Raw genomic sequence first — 18599 nt, 5'->3', positions numbered from 1 at the left:
TTTGTTTGATAACATTTTACCAATCCTTCTAACCTAAATGCTACAAGGAAATTTTTATTGAATTAGCCAAACATCACTCACACACACATACACACACACACACACACACACACACAGTTCACAAAATGAATTAGAGAATGAATATTTTTTTATTTTATTGTTGTGCTGGGTACATTGTGGCATTTATAAAAGTTCTTATAATGTATCTAGTATATCCTAGTTGAATTCACCCCCTCCACCACTCTCCTTTATTCCCCCTCCCCCCCTTTCCTGGAACAGTTTGAACAGATAGCATTTTTCCATTTACATAATATTTTGACGAGATGACATTAGTCCAGCCAGTATATCGGGGTATCCCTTCTGGTGTGTCTTGTTAGATGAAACCAAGTTAGGATGGGAAACATTGCAGTTTCTGGTTAACTAAACCTCAAAGGCAAAAACAGGCCCCCAGCTCTTTTATTGACTTCTGTTCTTTACAAATGTAGGGAGTAGCAAACTCAGACTGGAAATTTGAAACATTTTCACCCAGAATAGTTTTGCATGGGGTGGCTGGATTTCCAGACTTCCTACATAATTGAGCTTTTAAATCATTGTTTCTCTGGGAAACTATCGTTTCGGCATACCAAAATGCTGCCATAGAGGCCTATGGAGAGTCTCCTGCTTCCCCTCCTTTGTAGCTGCTGATTTCAGAATGTGCAGGCTACTCCTTCTCTATCCCTTTCTCCTGATCTGGTGACTGCTGAACTAAGTAAAAGACATAAATCAAAGAAACATATGTATTGAAAACTCAGATTATTAATAAAAGGCTTTTTGTCCTCTAATAAAGCTTAGTATAGAGGGACCTACTGCAGTATGCTTTGCTGTCTGTAGTGCAGGTGCTTTCCATCCACTGTGACACTTCAGACCTGCCCTGGGCAGTGAGGCCCATGTGAAGTTTCCTGCTTACCTAGTTTTCACTGCTACTGACACATAAGCTGTACAGCCTTGAATCAAAGCGCCGCTGTCTTCTTTAGCAGAGGCTGGGTAGAGGAGCTGGAGTTCTTTGTATTGCCATTCAGCTGGAACTAGAGTAGGCACATATGAATGCAGGAATGATGGAGTACGTTATGATAACATCCATACTGGGTATGTTATGGAGCCATTAGAAATAATAGATTTGATCTGTCAGTGAGGAGGGTGAAGGTGGGGAGAGGGAAATCCTCTCACCCACTTGCATTGAATGAGAAAAGCAAGATGCATAAAAGTGTATATAGCATGATCCTAGTTTTACAAAATGATCAAATGTAAAAATGTGTTTTCATAAGCATAGAAGGAAACACAGACAGAGCTGAACTAGAACTACATTAACATGGGTTATCTGGAGGTGGGGTGATACGGATACAAAGGGAGGAGAAAGACTGGGAAGAAATACCTAGAAAAGCAGAAAAAGTAAAAGCAAAAATTGTACTGCCAAAAAGAAAATGACAGAAAAACATGATAGCATTACACTTACAAATGAATGTTAAATCATGTGTATTTAAATGTAAATTTAAAAAGAAAAAGCTCTGATTAAAAATGGAAACTCTTCCCACCTAGTGTCCTTTTCTTTATTCCCCTTGCATTTTATAAGTCCATTTTACAACTAAGAAAAAATACTAATTTACTCTCTTGAATTAGTACATGTTAGTTTTTCCCTCTCAATGGGTCAAGAAACTTAGCAAATCCAACTTTATAATATTGCCTCACAAGTACGTAATAATTAATTACTGCTTGATAATGTTTCCCTTAAAAAGAAAGTATACTGGGCTGGGATGTAGCTCAGCTCGGTGGTACAGCGCTTGCCTAGCATGCATGAGGCCCTGGGTTCGATCCCAGCACCAAAAAAGAAAAGACAAAAAAAACCAAAAAACCTCTCCCCAAAAAGAAAGTATACTTATAGAAGATTTTGTCCTGAATAAGCTTCAGCTGAGATCAAATACCAGAAATTGGAAACAGAAATTCCCTGAGTGGTAACAGATTTTTCTTGGGGCCACAGAGTCAGGATCCTGCTACCAAGACCCTTATAGCCCAGAGGAAGCGCTTCTTTTCAGTTAAAGCCAAGGACATACGGCTTCCTGACAATGTCAGAAAGATTAGAGCAGGAGGTCTTTGCCAGGGCCTGCAGATGCCCTGCCACTCTCTAACTGCACCGGGCACATAGAGCTGTGGTGACAGCAATCATTTTTTTGCTCCTACTGTTTAGGTGTGTGTCCTTGAGTATACATGAACTCTGCCTTATTCATGGCTGTAATTCTAGAGCACTTATAAAGCCATTGTCCAGAAAATGTCTGTTAAATGAATCAGCCCCTTCCTCTTTTCATCCCTGTTGTCTGCTACAATAAATAAGATATGTTGGTCATGTAGTTTTTATGAGACTGAACTAGTGAACATATGAGATGACCCTGGGTTTAGGCCCTCTAGGAAAGCAATTGGTAAAAACAGCTTAGATGGCAATGAAGAATTGAGAAATAGGAATTTTCAGCAAGGACCAAGAATAGGTGCAGTGAAAAAAGGAACAAGGATAGGAAGTTGGGGTCAGAATACAGGGTAGATGACTTGGAAGGTTCAGCAATGGAGCAGTTCTGGGTGGTTATGTCTAGTAGCTAATGGTATAGATTAAGTATCCTAATAATCAGAAAAAAACCCAAAAAACAAATGACTGTTTTGGCATTTGAGGCTGTTCTTCCAAAATAGCTATCTTCCTGACTGATCTGTCTGAAGCAAAGCCCACCATGAAACAAGCCTGCTCATGCACACAAAGCTCCCAGTTGGTTCTTTAATGCCTCACATTTAAGCCTAAATAGACAATCACAGATTACTGGACAGCAGAAGAAAGGCTCTCAGATCAGAGCGCCCAAGGGAAGAAGCATCCAGACAAGAATCAAAAACAATGCAGGAAACATAGCAGAACTTTGGGAAAACCCTGATTTATACCTGTAGCTAGAACAGTGTTTTGCATCCATGAAACAAGAACAGGATGTTGTGGAAACAGACTATTCAAGAGACCAAAAAGTTAGTTAAAAATCATGGGATAAGAAACTTAGTAGAAAGTTTAGAACAAGTTGAACCAAGCACCCAGAAAATAGAAACAAGAACAAAAGAGACGGTAGAAAATATAAGGGGGGGAGAAAAAAGATAAATGTATATGATCAATCCATAAGGTTCAGTATGTTATTTAGAAAACTGAAGGAAGGCACATGTGATGCCATATGTCTTTAATGCTGAGGATCAGGAGGCTGAGGCAGGAGGATCACGAGTTTGAGGCCAGCCTGGGTTAGCTACACAGCAAGTTCAAGGCCAGCGTGAGCTACATGGCGATGCCCTGTATCAAAAGCCAGGTTTGGGGATAGTGGTACAGTGCTTGCCTAGTGTGCTCAGAACCCTGGGTTTGATCCCCAACATCACCAAAAAAAAAAAAGGAAGAAAAATAGAGAACCAAAAGAAATGTGCCTATATTGAAAGCATCAGTCAGATGCTAGGCACAAAAGATGGGCAGAAATGACACTGAGGCACAAACATGTTACACTTCAAAACCCAGGCATAGAAGGGTCTATGCACTTCCACAGGCAGGGTCGCCAGAAAGGACTGAGCACCAAATGGCACCAGACTTCTCTGGCGTGGTATTGGTGGCATAGTACCTTACAAAAAAGGTAGCCTAAAACTAGTTTTGGACATGTGTGTCGAAATTCACTTCTCACACATCCTTTCTTGATGACACTTGGATGTTTTCCAGCAAGTTGAGGGAATAATTGAAAGGATGACCAAGTTAGCACATGAATGCCAATAGATGGCTGATGGAGTTTGTGGAGGAGTTAACATGTTTCCTTTTGCTTGATCTGTTAGTTCCTCCTTTCTACTCTTATCAGTCTGGGGCAGATAGAAATCAGTGAACCAAATAGAAGGTCAATGTAAAGGAAGAGCTAGACCTTACTAAGAGTAACTATAGACTCCAGAAAAGATATACAAATGGATGAGGGACAGCCTTAGGGAACACAGATTAAAACCAAAGGACGCATCTGCTGTACTCACAGTCACAGAGACAGGATTGAAATAGGGCTGTTTCATAGGAATAGTTCAGTCCTGCAAGGTAACGAGTTCTGATTGCACAACAATGTGAATATAACACTACTGAATTGTATACTTAGAAACTCTTAAAATGAAAATTTGTATATAGTGTATACTTTAGCACAATTAAAAATTATAAGAGCTGGTGGAGTGGCTCAAGTGGTAGAGTGCCTGCCTAACAAACGTGAGGCCCTGAGTTCAAACCTCAGTACCACCAAAAAAATAAATTATAGAGAGGTGTCAGAGTTCTAGCAAGGAATTGTTCCTAGCTGTGATGGAGCAGGATAGAAGGTTCTGAAAAGGGAGTTCAAGAGGACAGGTGAGGGGAATGGAAATATTAAAAACACAAACATAGAGCAAGAATCCAAGAAAAACAGAAACTCTAAAACAGTTACAGACACTCAAAAACCGATCACATTGTACCACATAGCTCTGTGGCAAATATTTACATATAAAGCAGATGCCACTTATCCATTTAACTGAAAGAAGTGATGTAGAAACTAAACTATAACAGTCTCAAATTGATAAGCCAAGAAATAGCAGTTTAGCTGGGCCTGGTATAACCCAGCATTCAAGAGGTAGATCGTGAGTTCGAGGCCAGCCTGGGCTATAGAGACCTTGTCTCAAAAACAGCAACAAAAAGATTATTTAAATGCTCAATAATTATAAAAGTAATATTGCTAAAATAAAATCATGAAGAAAAACAACAAAAAAAGAAAGATATAGCAACCTATGGGTGTCATGCAGAGGTGAGAAGGAACTGAGCCTTCTCCTGGTATGTATTAGAGTGGACCACTGAGTAAAAGCGGCGCAGTGCGGAAGACAGTGAGTGGTATGCCCACTTTTTTGTTACATAGTCATGTAGCCATATAGAGAGAGGTTTGTTCTTTGTTTTGTTTTGTTTTTTGACACTGGGTCTTGCTAAATTGCCCAGACTGGCTTCAAACTATTGATGCTTCTGCCTCAGCCTCAGATTCTCAAGATGTGTAAGAAATTGTTACCTCGTGTTGTTTCTGAGGAGAAGGCCTGTGGAAAAGGAGTCTTCCTTTGCATAGTACATCTTTTTGTGCTTTGTGTGATTTTTTTCATAAGCATGTATTATTTATAAAGTGAAAATGTGATTAGATGTCAATTTTTTTAAGTTGTTAATGCAAATGGCAGAAGTTGTGTAGTAATAGAGGTAGAAGTGATTGCTGCTAACTATGGGGATATTAGCTAGAACTTTATTAAAGAGCTAGCATCTGGGCTGGGGAGTGACTCAAGTGGTAGAGTGCCTGCCTAGCAAGGGCAAGGCCCTGACTTCAAACCCCAGTACCACAAAACAAACAAACAAACAAGTTAAAAGGGCTAACATCTTAATTCTGTTTTGTCATATAAACATGAGCACAGGCAGGAAAGGATAATATCTCGTGACTAGGTGGACCCTTTTATTTATAACACTTAGTGTCTTACAGTGAAATCTTAACTCTTGCTACGGAACAGCTAGTTCTAATTAGTTTAATTTGCAGATGAATAGAATTAAGCAAAAGTTATTTTTATTCATTTATTGAATACTTCTTTAAAACATAGCCTATAGCTGCCTAATTACAAAATTTACTCTCTGAAGATAATTTAAAGGTCTCATTGAGCTGTAGATTAAAAAAGTCTGGCAATGACAGTGGGCAGCCACTGTTGGCCTGGTTTTCATTAGTTCACTTTCTCCCAGGATGGGTGACTGAAGCTTGATGATTATAGCACAATGGGTCATTCCCAGGCTTCCTGTACCTGAGGAGAGTGTTGTATGTACAGGGTTTTTTTACACCTTGTACCATTAAAACAGTGCTGGAAAGTGTCGTCCAAGGTAATGAACAATTATTTTCAAACTTCTTAAATCTGCAGACCTCCTTTAAAAGCAGTAGTTTTCAGCCTTGGCTAACCTAGAGTTCCCTGGAAGCATTAACTACTGCTGACGCCTGAGTCCTGTCCCAGAGGTTTCAGACAGGTGTCTTGCAGCCTTGGCCTTGGAAGTTTTTGAAGCTTCCCAGGTAATTCTCATGGGCTGCCAAAAACTAAAAGCCATCATTTTGAAAGAAGAATATTCTCAGGCACCCTCATACAAACCTTATCAACTTAAATTATTTTATTATGATTGTATTTAAATATGTTCAACCCAATACTGGTTGAAATTCCTTACCTATGAGGTTGTATATTAAACACATTCATAAAAACTACAAAAAAAAAAAAAAAAAAACTGGGCACCAGTGGTTCTATAATCCTAGCTACTTGGGAGACTGAGATCAGGAGGACTGCAGTTCAAGGACAGCCTGGGATGGGTACAGCATGCCTGTCATGCCAAGCTACTGGAGAGGCTGAGATCAAGAGGATCTTAGTTCTAGGTCAGCCTGAGCATAAAAAAAAGTTTGTAAGACCCATCCCAATGGGAAAAGGCTGGGCATGGTGGCATGTACCTGTCATCCCAAAAGTGAGACCCTATCTCCAAAATAACCTGAGCAAAAAGGGCTGGGGGCTTGGCTCAAGCAGTAAATTTCCTGTTTAGCAAGTGCGAAGCTGAGTTCAAACCCCAGTACCATCAAGAAAAAAAAGTTCACAGAATGAATAAATTAAAAGCAACATTCATGGATGGATAATGATGGGGGAGGGTGGCAGTGCTGGGGGTCAAACCCAGGGCCTTGCACATACTAGGCAAGCACCCTACCACTGAGCTATTTCCCCAATGGTAATGACGTTTTGCTGAGGCTTGGGGCATTTCTCCTGCTTAATCTATTAAGTATTCCTTCTCACCTGTATTAGTCTAGGTTCAAACAGGAGATAAAAACTACACTCAGTGATATGAATAAGGAAAGTTTAATATAAGAAATAAACCATGATAAAAGAGTAACTGCAGCTAGGCATGGTGCCACATGCCTATAGTCGCAGCTGCTCAGGAGGTGGAAGTTGAGAGGATTGAGGCTCATGGCCAGCCCTGATAAGAAGTTAGCCAGACCCCATCTCAACAAATGATCTGGTGTGGTAGCATGTGTCTATTATTCCAGCTGCTTGGGAGGCATAAGTAGGAGGATCATGGTCCACGGCCTGCCCCAGGCAAAAATGCACAGGATCTTATCCAGAAAATAATTAAAGCAAAAAAGGGGTTCTGGAGCATGGGTCAAATGGTAGAGCACCCACCAAGCAAGTGTGAGGCCCTGAGTTCAAACCTTAGTACCGTCAAAAAGAGAGAGAGAGAAAGAGTGTAACTGTAGAAAACAATATGAACCCTAGGCTGAGGGAGTATCCAAGGAAGGACCAGCTTGGAAGGAAGCCCCATCTCCAAGATTGGCACACTCATCGAAGGTATAGTTGCAGCCCACTGGAAGGCAGAGTAGGAAGCAATTCTGGGCCACCCTTGTTTCAGCAGGAGCACAGGCAAGACCCTGGTGAGCCATATCAAGCAGCCTATAGCCAATTTCATGGGTACACATAGGAAGACACCCCCTCCCCCGTGAAATCCCTGGGGAGTGTTGTTGGTGGGCATGTGAGTGTGCAGAGAAGTGGGGTGTAACTGCAGCAAGCCTAGAACACACAGTATCCCAGACCAGAGGGGCATGTGATTGAGGGGCCACCAGAGACAAATATGGGGGTGGGAGACCAGACTAGCAGAAGGGCTTAAGGTCAGTGCCTATGGAGAGTGTCACAGGTCACTGACACTAGACTATGCCAGAGCCTCAAGGTTGATTAAAAGCTGCAAGTCCTGGAGCCATGGCTGGAGCCATCACCAGTGGCTTTGCACCCACACGCTGACCCACAGTGCAACAGCCTTGAAAGTAGGAGGGCCCCTTCCTCCTGCACTGTCCTCTAGTGTCATCTCCTGAGAAGGTCCATGTTACGTTCGCTGAAAGGAGAAGTGCTTGAAGGAGCTCGGTCAGTTACTACAGAGCATGTGTTGAAGAGTGAATTTGGAGCTGACAGGCAATAAAATGATCACTGACACTACCCCATGCCAGCCAGATTAGTTCATAGGGTACTGCAAACTTTGCAGGCAGAGTTCCTCCATGCTGTGCACCAGTGTGTCTTTACAGTGGCTCATTAAGTCTATAGGACTCTGCTAAAAAAACAACCAAAAACAGTAACAATCAGTTGAGCTGGGCATCGTGGTGCACACTGTAATCCCAGCACTCGTGGCTGAGGCAAAAGAATCACAAGTTCAAAGTTTGCCTGGGTTATATAGAGAGACCCTGCCAGGCAGAGATCAGGAGGATCACAGTTTGAAGCCAGCCCAGGCAAGTAGTTCACGAGACTGTATCTCACAAATACCCATCACTAAAACGGGCTGGTGGAGTGACTCAAGTTGTAGGCCCTGAGTTCAAGCCCGATTACCACAAAAAAAAAAATAAAAGAGGATTTATCAAACAAACATGTAGTTCTGTGCATAAGAATCACCTCCAGAGATCCTGATTTGTTGGGCCTGAGTAGAATTCAGGAGTCTACATTTGTAATAGGTATCCTTTAGTGATTCTGCTGATGCAGTCCCTGAGCCAACACTTTGATAAACACTGGTCTGGGACTGGCCTGAAGGAACCCATATTCCCAGAACAGTGCCTGATGATAGGTTGGTGCCCAGCAAATGCAAGGTGGATGAATGAGACAATTGACTGCCAGGTCAGCTTACTGTAGAGCAGAGGGAAGTACTTCTGACTCCCTCTCAGAGAGGCCACCTACATCCCATATGTGACGTTGTCTGGCTTTAGACTTTCTGCACTAATGCTTTTTCATTTTTTGATTGACTTAAAAATAGCCATCATCCTAGTACTATTTTTCTTTATATTTAATAGGGAGAAAGAACAAGAAACACAAGAAGAGGAACGTTTGATGGAAGAAAAGAAAAAGAAAAAGCAGGAAGAAAAGAAAAAGAAAGAAGGTGCTCAGAAAAAGGTTTGGCTGGAGTTGTAACTTCACTGTCCTTGTGATTGTGTGTCCTTGCATTATTGCAGCCATTACACCACCAAGTGTCATCTGATTTCTGTTTTAAATTAGTGTGTGAAATCTGTAATTATGAGCAAATAATGGATATTGTGCTAGTGAAATAAATACAGGGTTACAGCTGCATCTCAAGTTTGATTTTAATTGTTGGTGCCATTCTGCTTAAAATGGACTATCCAGATCAACCATGTCTCAGAAATAAGAAAAAGGCCATTAAACTGATCTTAGCAGAAAGCTAGAAATCATCTTTGCAATTCTGGCAAATATTCTCTTACACATCTTATTAGTAAATGTTGAAAGTTCTACTATAACCTTACAGTCATACTTGAATTTTGTAGTAAAATACAAAGTTATACCATTTCTCTTTCTTCTTGTCTGATTTAATGTATCGTATAGTTAAAACCATATACCTTTTAGACTACAGTAAAACATAGAGCTCAAACAAGCTTCCATATGGATTATTTTCCTTTAATGTCGGCACGTAATCAGTAGCATGTAGACATCTTTCCCAGTAATCCATTGCAATAAATTAACAGGGAAAAACTTGGTTTTCAAGTTTCCCATATGAACATTCTGCTTATAAATTTTGATAGAAGCATGTACTCCCTACACAATTGTTCCTAAAGACTTTGTGATTTTTTTTTTCAGGCTGCTGATCAAAAAACCAAAGGTAAGTTTATTTATGTTTGAAGGGGTACATTTTATGGCTGCACCAAACTTTATATATTTTTTAAATCAATAGTTAAAAGCAAAGGATATAAACCTGCCTTTGACCTTTTGTTATTCATTGTGAGATTTTTCATTTATCACTCATTTTACATCTGCATCTCATTGGCATTTGGTTAATCTAAAAGTCCCTGAAAAATGTTATCTTAGCTTTCAAAACAGTATTTGTTTTTTTTTTTTTAATTTACTTTTGGTATGAGTACCACAAAATAAGTTTTGGGGTTTTTCTGCTAGGCAGGCACTCTACCACTTGAGCCACTCTGCCAGCCCTCAAATAAGGATTGAGCTGATGAAGTTGACTACTTGAAATAAGAACAACAAAAGAGGCCAGGCAGGGTGGTTCACACCTATAATCCTAGCTACTAGGGAGGTGGAAACACATAGGTCAGCCCAGGCAAGAAGTTTGTGAGATTATTTCAACCAATAAAAAGCTAGGTTGTGGTGGTGTGTGCCCGTTATCCCAGCTACACAGAAAGCATAAATAGGAGTAAAAGGCTGGCCTGGGCATAAGTGCGAGCCCTTATTTGAAAAGTACCTAAAGCAAAAAGGGTGTGTCCCTTGAAAAAGATGCCAGGTGTGGTGGTTCATGCACTGCATGTCTGTAATCCCAGCTACATGGGAAGTGGAGATCGGGAGGAGCAAAGTTAATGAGACCCCCATCTCATCCAACAAGTCCAGCCAAGTGGTATGCACCTATGGTCCAAGGCCAGTCCTGGGCAAAAATGAGACCCTACCTGGAAAAAAGCTAAAGTAAGAAAGGGCTGCAGGGGCAGAGGGCTGTGTGTGGCTCAAGTGGTAGAGTGCCTGCCTAGCAAGCACAAGTCCCTGAGTTCAAACCCAGTACCACCAGTAAGTAAGTAAATAAACAAGTAAATAAAAATGAGAAAATTAATGGAATTGTTCTTGCCTCGTAATGCTGTTGTAAAGACAAAATGAGACATGTAGGAAAACTGCTCAATGGCTAGAATGTAGTTGGTGCTCAGTAAAGGACTAGATTGTCATTATTTTAAATTTTTATTTTCCATTGGCCTGTCATGTACGTACATGTAGAAACCTGCACTGTGGTAAGGATTTTTGTGAGTGCTCTCTCGGGGGATACTAACGCTCTACCCCTGTTTGTCATTCTGTAGTTCCCAAAGTAAAGGTTATGTAGTGCCTCATTTGAGCTTTGCAATTGAGCAGGACAGGAATTCATTTACAGTCGATGCTCCTGGTGAGTTAAGTGGCTGGTTCTTGGTTTGGCAGTTAGTGATAAAGATAGGATGGGAGGATAGGGGGGTGGACAGGGCTCTGACCCCGGTGCACCAGGCCGTTGCACCTTATGCCAGAGGGACACTCAGAGATGGAGTTAATGAAAAATGAGTACTAAAAGGCAGCAGAGTGAAAGGAGATCATTCTCTTGTATTCTTAGAAGCACTGTGAGTTTACCTAACATTTTAAGAAGGGTCCAAAAGGGTTGGTGCATAGCCATATTTTAGTTTATGATCCTATATAGGAAGCAGTGGTTTCTTATTATTGTGGTTTAAAAATACAGCATTGTTTTCTAGATCATCCATTTTCTCCCCCTCTCTCTCAACATTTTGAGAGGTTTTTACAGTCTGGTTCAATCCTAGCTGCATTCTATTTTCATTGTCATAATTGTTTTCCTCGCAAAAGGTAATAGATTGCTTGCTATTGTACAGAGATTGTAAATTGCATTTTCTTGCCACTTCATACAGAATTATTATTTTCTATTACTGTGCTGCTGATTATTTTCATTGCTGACTCCAAACACTACTGTGTTTTTATTTACTCCTTTATCATCTCTAAAATCTCTAAATATTGCTCCTTTGGGTATAGTTTATCAGTAACTACTAACTAGCCTTAGAATTTGTCTTAATAATGGTTATTCATGTCCTTCTAAACAAAATGCTTTTGGAATTGTAAAGAATTTAGCAGTACTGTTAGGTAATTTAGTCATGAGTATTAGCAGCATCAGATTTGAATTTTTCTCAGACTCTATTATTACCAGGTCAAGTCAAAATTAGCTGCTGTGAGACAGTGGTTCTGCCTGGACCCTGGTGTCAGGCAGGGCAGACTTGGCCAGGCTGAGTTGGTGAGGTGTGCTCTAGTATTGCTCATGCTCACACATAGCAGGACTTGATTTCTGACATGCCAGCATTTTGATTTTTCCCTCTGCCTGGGTTGTGAGTCCATAGGTCAGGGCCTTCCTGTTTCTTCCCCAGCATCGTCGCTCAGCCACGCCCTTACATTTACTTTTTCTCATTGCTGGCCATGTTGTCTCTGGGGTACAGAAAAGTCAACTAAAGCTGTGAAGTAGACATGCCAGTCTCTCTGCTGCACAGCAGCTGTTTGCACATTGTCTCCTGGGTCTCTGCAGCCGCTGGGCTGACTCAGAGCAGTCCTGCCTGTGTCACAAAGACACTAGAGAAAGAACACAGCTTTCCAAGGGCACAGAGTCAATGGGCAGCTGAGCTTGAGTTACTCAGGCTCTGACTCCAGTACCAGGCTGGGCTTCCTGGCCACATGGGACAGCCCACTCTGGAGTCACCAAGGGTAGGGTGCCCTGAGTTATTTGCGTGTAGGACAGAGTTAGCAATTTGAGTCCAAGACTTGAATACTTTTGAGAGAGGCTGCAGTTACAAATTATATTATGTAATATACAAACTCAATTTAAAAGGAAGTTTGAACTTTTTTGATTTTGATAATTAGCTCAAACTATACCAAATCAATTAGAATTTCTTTGTTCTTTAATATTGCACACCATTCAACACCTCTATTAATTAGCATTATATTTGACTTACTTTTCTCAGTGACTGAAACTTAACCTCTTTAAATTTTGATTTATTTTTTTCATTTTCAGAGAACTCGTTAGAATATGTATGCAACATGTGTTTGATACCTTCTGCATTCTCCCAAAGAATATTAGCTGACCTTGATAGATCAGTCTTCATTATAGCATTAATTTTGCCTAAAATTGTGGGTGTGTATGTTTGGCTATAACTATTGAATTTGAACTGGGAATCTCCATTTAAAAGACTAATGCAGGGGCTGGCAGAGTGTCTCAAGTGTGAGGCCCTGAGTTCAAACCTCAATACTACCGAAAAAAAAATATATATATAGCACTGAATCTAACTAAGCAGGTATCTTTTTGAATAACAGTGTAACAGCACACTTCCTCTCTCTTCCACATGAATTTGAAAACAAGACTGTAGAAAGTCTGCTTTGTAAAGTCATAACTAAAATAGAAATTTCATCTCTGGCTATCTCTTCAAGTTCTGACCTGTGATGTCTTAGTAGAGGCCATTTTCTTCTTAAGATTGAGGCCAGATGAGTTAATTGCGTGAAGTACTATACTGTTGATATTGCTACCCTGCGTCCCACCCTTCTGTGGTGGTGAGAACCAGGAGACAGGCTGTCGTTTAGTTCTGGAGGTCTTTGTGCAAACCGTGGATTCACTTGTTTCCCACCGGTTTCTCTCTCCCAGTTCCCCTCTGATCCTTCTTAGTGCCGCCAAGCGTGCGAATCCTATAGTGGGGCTGATGTCCTGCACTCCTGAGGAATCAGCATATTACTCACCTGGCTTCCTTTTCCTGCACTGCCTCATTTTTCCATCTGTGATGGAAAACATAAGTAATATATTTCATTGAAAATAATTTGAGGGCTGAAAGAGTGGCTTAAGAGGTAAGAGTGCCTGCCTAGCAAAAGTGAGACCCTAAGTTCAAACCCCAGTGCTGCCAAAAAAAAAAAAAAGAAAAGAATTTGAGCATTATCTATAATTAAATTTCACTTGAAATTCAGTCTCTCTATCCTGAGATATTTACCAGTTAACATTTTTAACCATCTTTGACTTCATCTCATTACAAATTCACATACGTAAATATGTATTTATGTGGACTCCAAATTTACACTCCCCCAAACCCAGCCCTTCATGAGCTACCTGAGCCATTTGAAAACCTCCCTGCAAGCCTGTAAATTAACAAAATAGTCCTTTACAGGTTGTGCTGAGTACTGTCTTTGCATCGATGACTAGAGACACAGCTGAACACAATTGCCTGCTTTGCCTTAGCAAGACGCTCAGTGTTCTTGCTACTGGGGGAAGGTGGTGACATCAGAGGTCATGCTGCTGTGAAATAGCACTGGCCTGTGTGTTGCTGCTCTACTGGTGTCACTGGTGCCCAAGCATCAGATACTTCAGACCACTGTGAGCTTTGCTTCCATAATCAGTAATCTCTCTCTCTCTTTTTTTTGTTTGTGCACAACTCTTAATTTGAGCATGTGATATGTAATATGAGACTTTGTGCACTTATTTTCCATACTGTTTTCTGATTTTTTTCATGAGTTAAACTGGGTGGGGGATAACTATAATAATATGGTACTTGTAAATATGACATTAATTTAGTGGCTAAGCCATATTTTTTAAAGTTCATAAAAATAAGTTTTCATATAAAAAACTCAAAGTTAATCACATCATATACCAAAGCAAATGCCCTGATGCCCCAGTAGGGCTCAGGTTGCATGTGATTACTGAGTTAGGATTAAGTCACATACTTATATAAATTTGTATATTTAATTAGTATCCTAATCTTGCTTGTAAGGAGTGTAATTTAAATTTTGCATCTTTGCCATGCATTCACTTTGTTTTCTGAAAATCTTTTCTGTGCTTTTGTCAGTGTAAGTCATTTGAAACCCTATCTTTCAGTAATCTTACATTGAGTGCTAGAATTTTGAAGTCATCAGTTATATGCCGTGTACTGTAGTACTGTTCAGGCTCATTCTAAACAGCATGAATGAAGAGTAGTGAGAATCTAGATGCAAAGCATATCTTCCCAGGTTTTTTTTGTTTGTTTTTTGTTTTTGTTTTTGTTTTGCAGAGAAGGAAATATTTATGGGTAGTTAATTTGTTTTGTTTTGTTTTTTATTCGTATGTGCATACAATGTTTGGGTCATTTCCTCCCCTTCCCCCCCACCCCCTCCCAGTTTTATAGTCAGATATAAACAGAAATGAGAACTCCCATTCTGCACCTCACTGTTTAAATGGCACTTCCATCTAGCTGAAGCAGTCAGGTGCTCTTTGTTCGTCTTTCAGGGGTCTTAAGACAATAATCATCAGTTAGTGTTTATAAAGCATCGTATCTGTGTTTTCCTGAGTTTACATGTATTCACACTCATACCCAAGTAACTAAGCCAAATATTACTTCTTCAAGTATACGAGTTCCTCCTAGAGGAAGTAGCTGAAAGTCTATTTAGCGTGCTCTGCACTGTATTTTATATATGACATTTTATTTGCATGTCTACAAAGTTAATAAAATCTCAGGGCTTGAAGGATCCTTAGAGATTATCTAGTTGCTGTGTATTAGATAAGGAAATGAAATCCAAAGAAGTTAAGTGATTAGTGTAAGCTGTGACAGCTAGTTAGTGGCAGAACTAGACCCTCATGATCTGGTTGTCAATTATGTATTGTTTCTAGACCGTGTAACGAGATTGGAGCCTATTCATCATAGGAGGGAAGTTAGGCACTTAGGCTTTTTTCAAGTAAAACTGAAAGAAATTCCTAAGGGATTAATTATATAAGGGACTTTAGGAGATGACCTCTTGTAGGTTTTTAAGTTAGATTTGGCATATTGTTCTGTATTTAAAGAAATTGTTTAATTTTGCTGTTGAATACTAAGGAAAAGATATAATAAAAGTATTTTTCCCGTAGGAACAAAAGAAAGTGCATTATGGTATGAGTGTTTTTAAATATACAGGCGATTTAAAAGGATAAAAATGTACTGGCAAAAGACAAACTGTAGGCAGGTGTGTGAGTGAGTAAGTTCTTCGTCGAAGTTTAAAGGAAGGTAGTAAATCCCAGAGGAACACAAGATCCAGCAGGCTGCACTTGTTCCTTCTTGTCCCTGGAATGCTGTGTCTTTCTGGTGGCACAAGTCCCTGAGTTCAAATCCCAGTACCACCAAAAAAAAATTTCTTGCGTTACAGTTAGCATATAATAAACTGCACATATTTAAAGAGAGCAACTTAGTACATTTTGGCATGTACACACCTGTAAAACCATCACCACACTCAAAGAACACTTACCTAAGTGTTTCCTGGGACCCTTTCTCACCCAGTTCTCTTCTCCCTTACCTGCCCACCTGTCTCTCAGCAAACACTGATCTGTCTTTTTACACTGTTAAGTTTTTATTTTCTAGAATGGTATACAACATACATATTATATAATAGTTGCATAATAAATGGACTCATACAGCACTTGGACTCAGCATAATGCTTTTGGGATTCACTCATGTTTCATATCAGTAGTTCAGAGTTCATCGTATAGGTATACCAACAATTTATTTATCCATTCCCCTGTTCATAGACATTCCAGTTCTTTCCATTAATTTAGCTAGTATGAATAAAGTTTCTATAAGCATTTATGTGCAAGTCTTTGTACTTGGATTTTTGGGCAAATGCATAGGAGAAGAATGACTATCATACATGCATGTATAATCTTCAAGAAACTACAAACTGCTTTCCAAGGTGGTTATGCTCTTTCACAGTTCTGCATTCTCACCAACATATGGGTGGGTCATCTTTATAACTTGAGCGTTCTAATAGGTATGTGGGTGTCTCATTATGGTTATGGTTAACATTTTCTTAATGACTAATGGTGGTAAACATGATTTTCCTGTCCTTATTTTCCATCCACATGTCTTCTTTGGTGAAGTGTCTATTCAAATTCTTTGCCTATCCTTCTCGAGTTACTTATCTTCTTATTGTGATGTTCAGCTGGTCTGTAGAGCTGGGCAGAAAGCCTCATCACTGTACCATGGTTGTCTGAAAGACTCAGTCTCCTCTGCCTGTGTACAGTGACTTGAAATGCAGTGACATCAGAAAAGATGGGCTTTCAAATATGATGACAGTTTATCTAGCTTTTAGCACACTGAAAGACTGGGTTATGCTAGTCACATTTTACTACCCAGAGCTGGCTAGTTTCGTTCATTAATTAAATAGTTAATAAATGCCCACTGGACAACAAAGATAAGTTTCCTGTTCTCAAAGCTATTTTATTAGGAAGAATAGATAACATAAGAAAATAAATGCAATAAAATTTCTAGGCACTGTGATTTATTTACCTCCCACTTTATACCTGCTATACAGAATGATAACATGGTTGGGTGAGAGCATAGGGCAGAGGAACCTGAGTCCACATTATGGATGATACTGAATTGAGATCTGAAGGATGACCAGAGCTTAACTAAGCCCAGGAGAGAGGGAGAGAGATTAGGATCCACACAGACAAGGGAACAACCTTTGTAGGGCTCTGCAGCTGGGTGGAGTGTGGCATTTTCCAGGAACTAAATAAACCAAAGGCTGGTGTGACAGGGGAGAATGTGTTAGAGAGGCTGAAGTCTAAGTGGAACTCTCGCTCAGTGGAGGTTTCTTCCTGAGAAAAAAGGAGGCCTTTCAAAACCATCTTCCTCACCAGCCTTCTCCACTTCATGTTGCAACACTTTGACATGGGCTCCCTCTTCTGGCAGGTTGCAGGAGTCTGCTGTTTGGGAAGGTGAAATATTCCAGGGTTATAACTTTCATAGTTTCTTAATTTATTACAAACACATACACACACAGTGAGAAGGCAGTGTTTATGTTCTAGGACACCTTTGAGGCCTGATTCCACTTACACCTTGTGTATTTCTTAAGGTTAAGGATTGCTGCTCATTCCAGAGCTCATCCACTTCAGGATGACTAGCAGGGAGAGGTATGCGTGCTGTGTTGCCTCAAATTTGGAAAAGATTGCAGAAAGACCTGTATGTCTTAATGCTGTATTGATTATTCACCTTTAACGTGTGCTGTTATCAACATGTGTTTTAATCTTCTAAACAAGCCTGCTATCACTTAGAAGTACTTGCCTATAACATAAATAGTATGTTTCTTAGAGTAGAAGAATCCAAGGACCAAAACAAAGTAACTTTAATGATTGTTATTGTTAGTAGTCTTTATAATTTACTTTCTTTTTAACATTAATGTTACTTAGTCTGATACTGGGAATAGCATTTGACTTCAATACCTCTTGAAGGTGACTAATACATTAGAACAGAAAATACCTTTAAACAGCATTTCTCATTAGCAATAATACTCAGTTAAACGTCGTCTGTAGTTTAATGAGTTTGTGTGTTCATTTTGAGTTGGGGCTCTGAGTGTTGCCATGGTGATGGATCATCCAGAAGCCCTCAACTGAACAAACAGAAGGCCATTGCTTTATATCCCACAGGGGCTGCTGATAACACAACAGATGACTTTCCTCATTCAAAATGTCTCCTACTTGCATCTCAGAGTTCCAAGGCAATGTCTTGCCACAATGCTTATTGCTGTATAAGGGTTGCAGGAGAGATTGTTAAATGAAAATATTCCTTGGAATCTTTGTTTAGTTTAGCCTAAGAGAATAGTTTGCTTATATAGGCACAATTACAAACATTAACCAAATATACTTGAATAAATTTAAATGTAAAACATTTGTAAACTCTGAATCATTCAGAATATATACTGAAGTGACTAGAATTAATCCATGATTTTTGAATATATATGTTTTTTGTCGTTGTGTAGTTCTGTGCATGAAAAAGGTTTCTATACTTTATCAGGTAAAAACTTCTGTTTTTTGGTTCTGAGACACCATCTGTACAGGAAGAACAAACTCAGACTCAGTTTCCTTGCTACACGCTCACAACTCAGATCGCTTCCGTGCCCCTAAAGCTATGGGGTTTTTCTCCCACCAGCAAGCCAGTGGGCACCAGCTTCTTCAGAGGGCACCAGCTGGGTCAGATTGCACAGGTCAAGGGCTTGAGGCCCAGTTG

General features: G+C 40.0%; 1 protein-coding gene across 5 annotated transcripts in view; it reads left to right on the top strand.

Moving 5' to 3' along the window:
* Tnrc6c (trinucleotide repeat containing adaptor 6C) overlaps nucleotides 1-18599 on the top strand; it is a 121937-nt gene that overhangs the window by 33265 nt on the left and 70073 nt on the right. For 4 of the 5 annotated variants that reach the window (XM_020158841.2, XM_074045010.1, XM_074045012.1 and 1 more), the window contains exons 2-3: nucleotides 8892-8991; nucleotides 9688-9709. In XM_020158841.2, the coding sequence (XP_020014430.2) occupies nucleotides 8929-8991; nucleotides 9688-9709 (85 nt within the window). In that variant the 5' untranslated portion in view covers nucleotides 8892-8928. The remainder of the gene's footprint in view (nucleotides 1-8891; nucleotides 8992-9687; nucleotides 9710-18599) is intronic. The other variant, XM_074045011.1, reaches the window with a different exon arrangement.

The sequence above is a fragment of the Castor canadensis genome, chromosome 11, assembly GCF_047511655.1.
Source record: "Castor canadensis chromosome 11, mCasCan1.hap1v2, whole genome shotgun sequence".
Taxonomy (NCBI): Eukaryota; Metazoa; Chordata; class Mammalia; order Rodentia; family Castoridae; genus Castor; species Castor canadensis.
The sequence above is the reverse complement of the archived record's forward strand: the minus strand, read 5'-3'. Positions and strand labels throughout refer to the sequence as shown.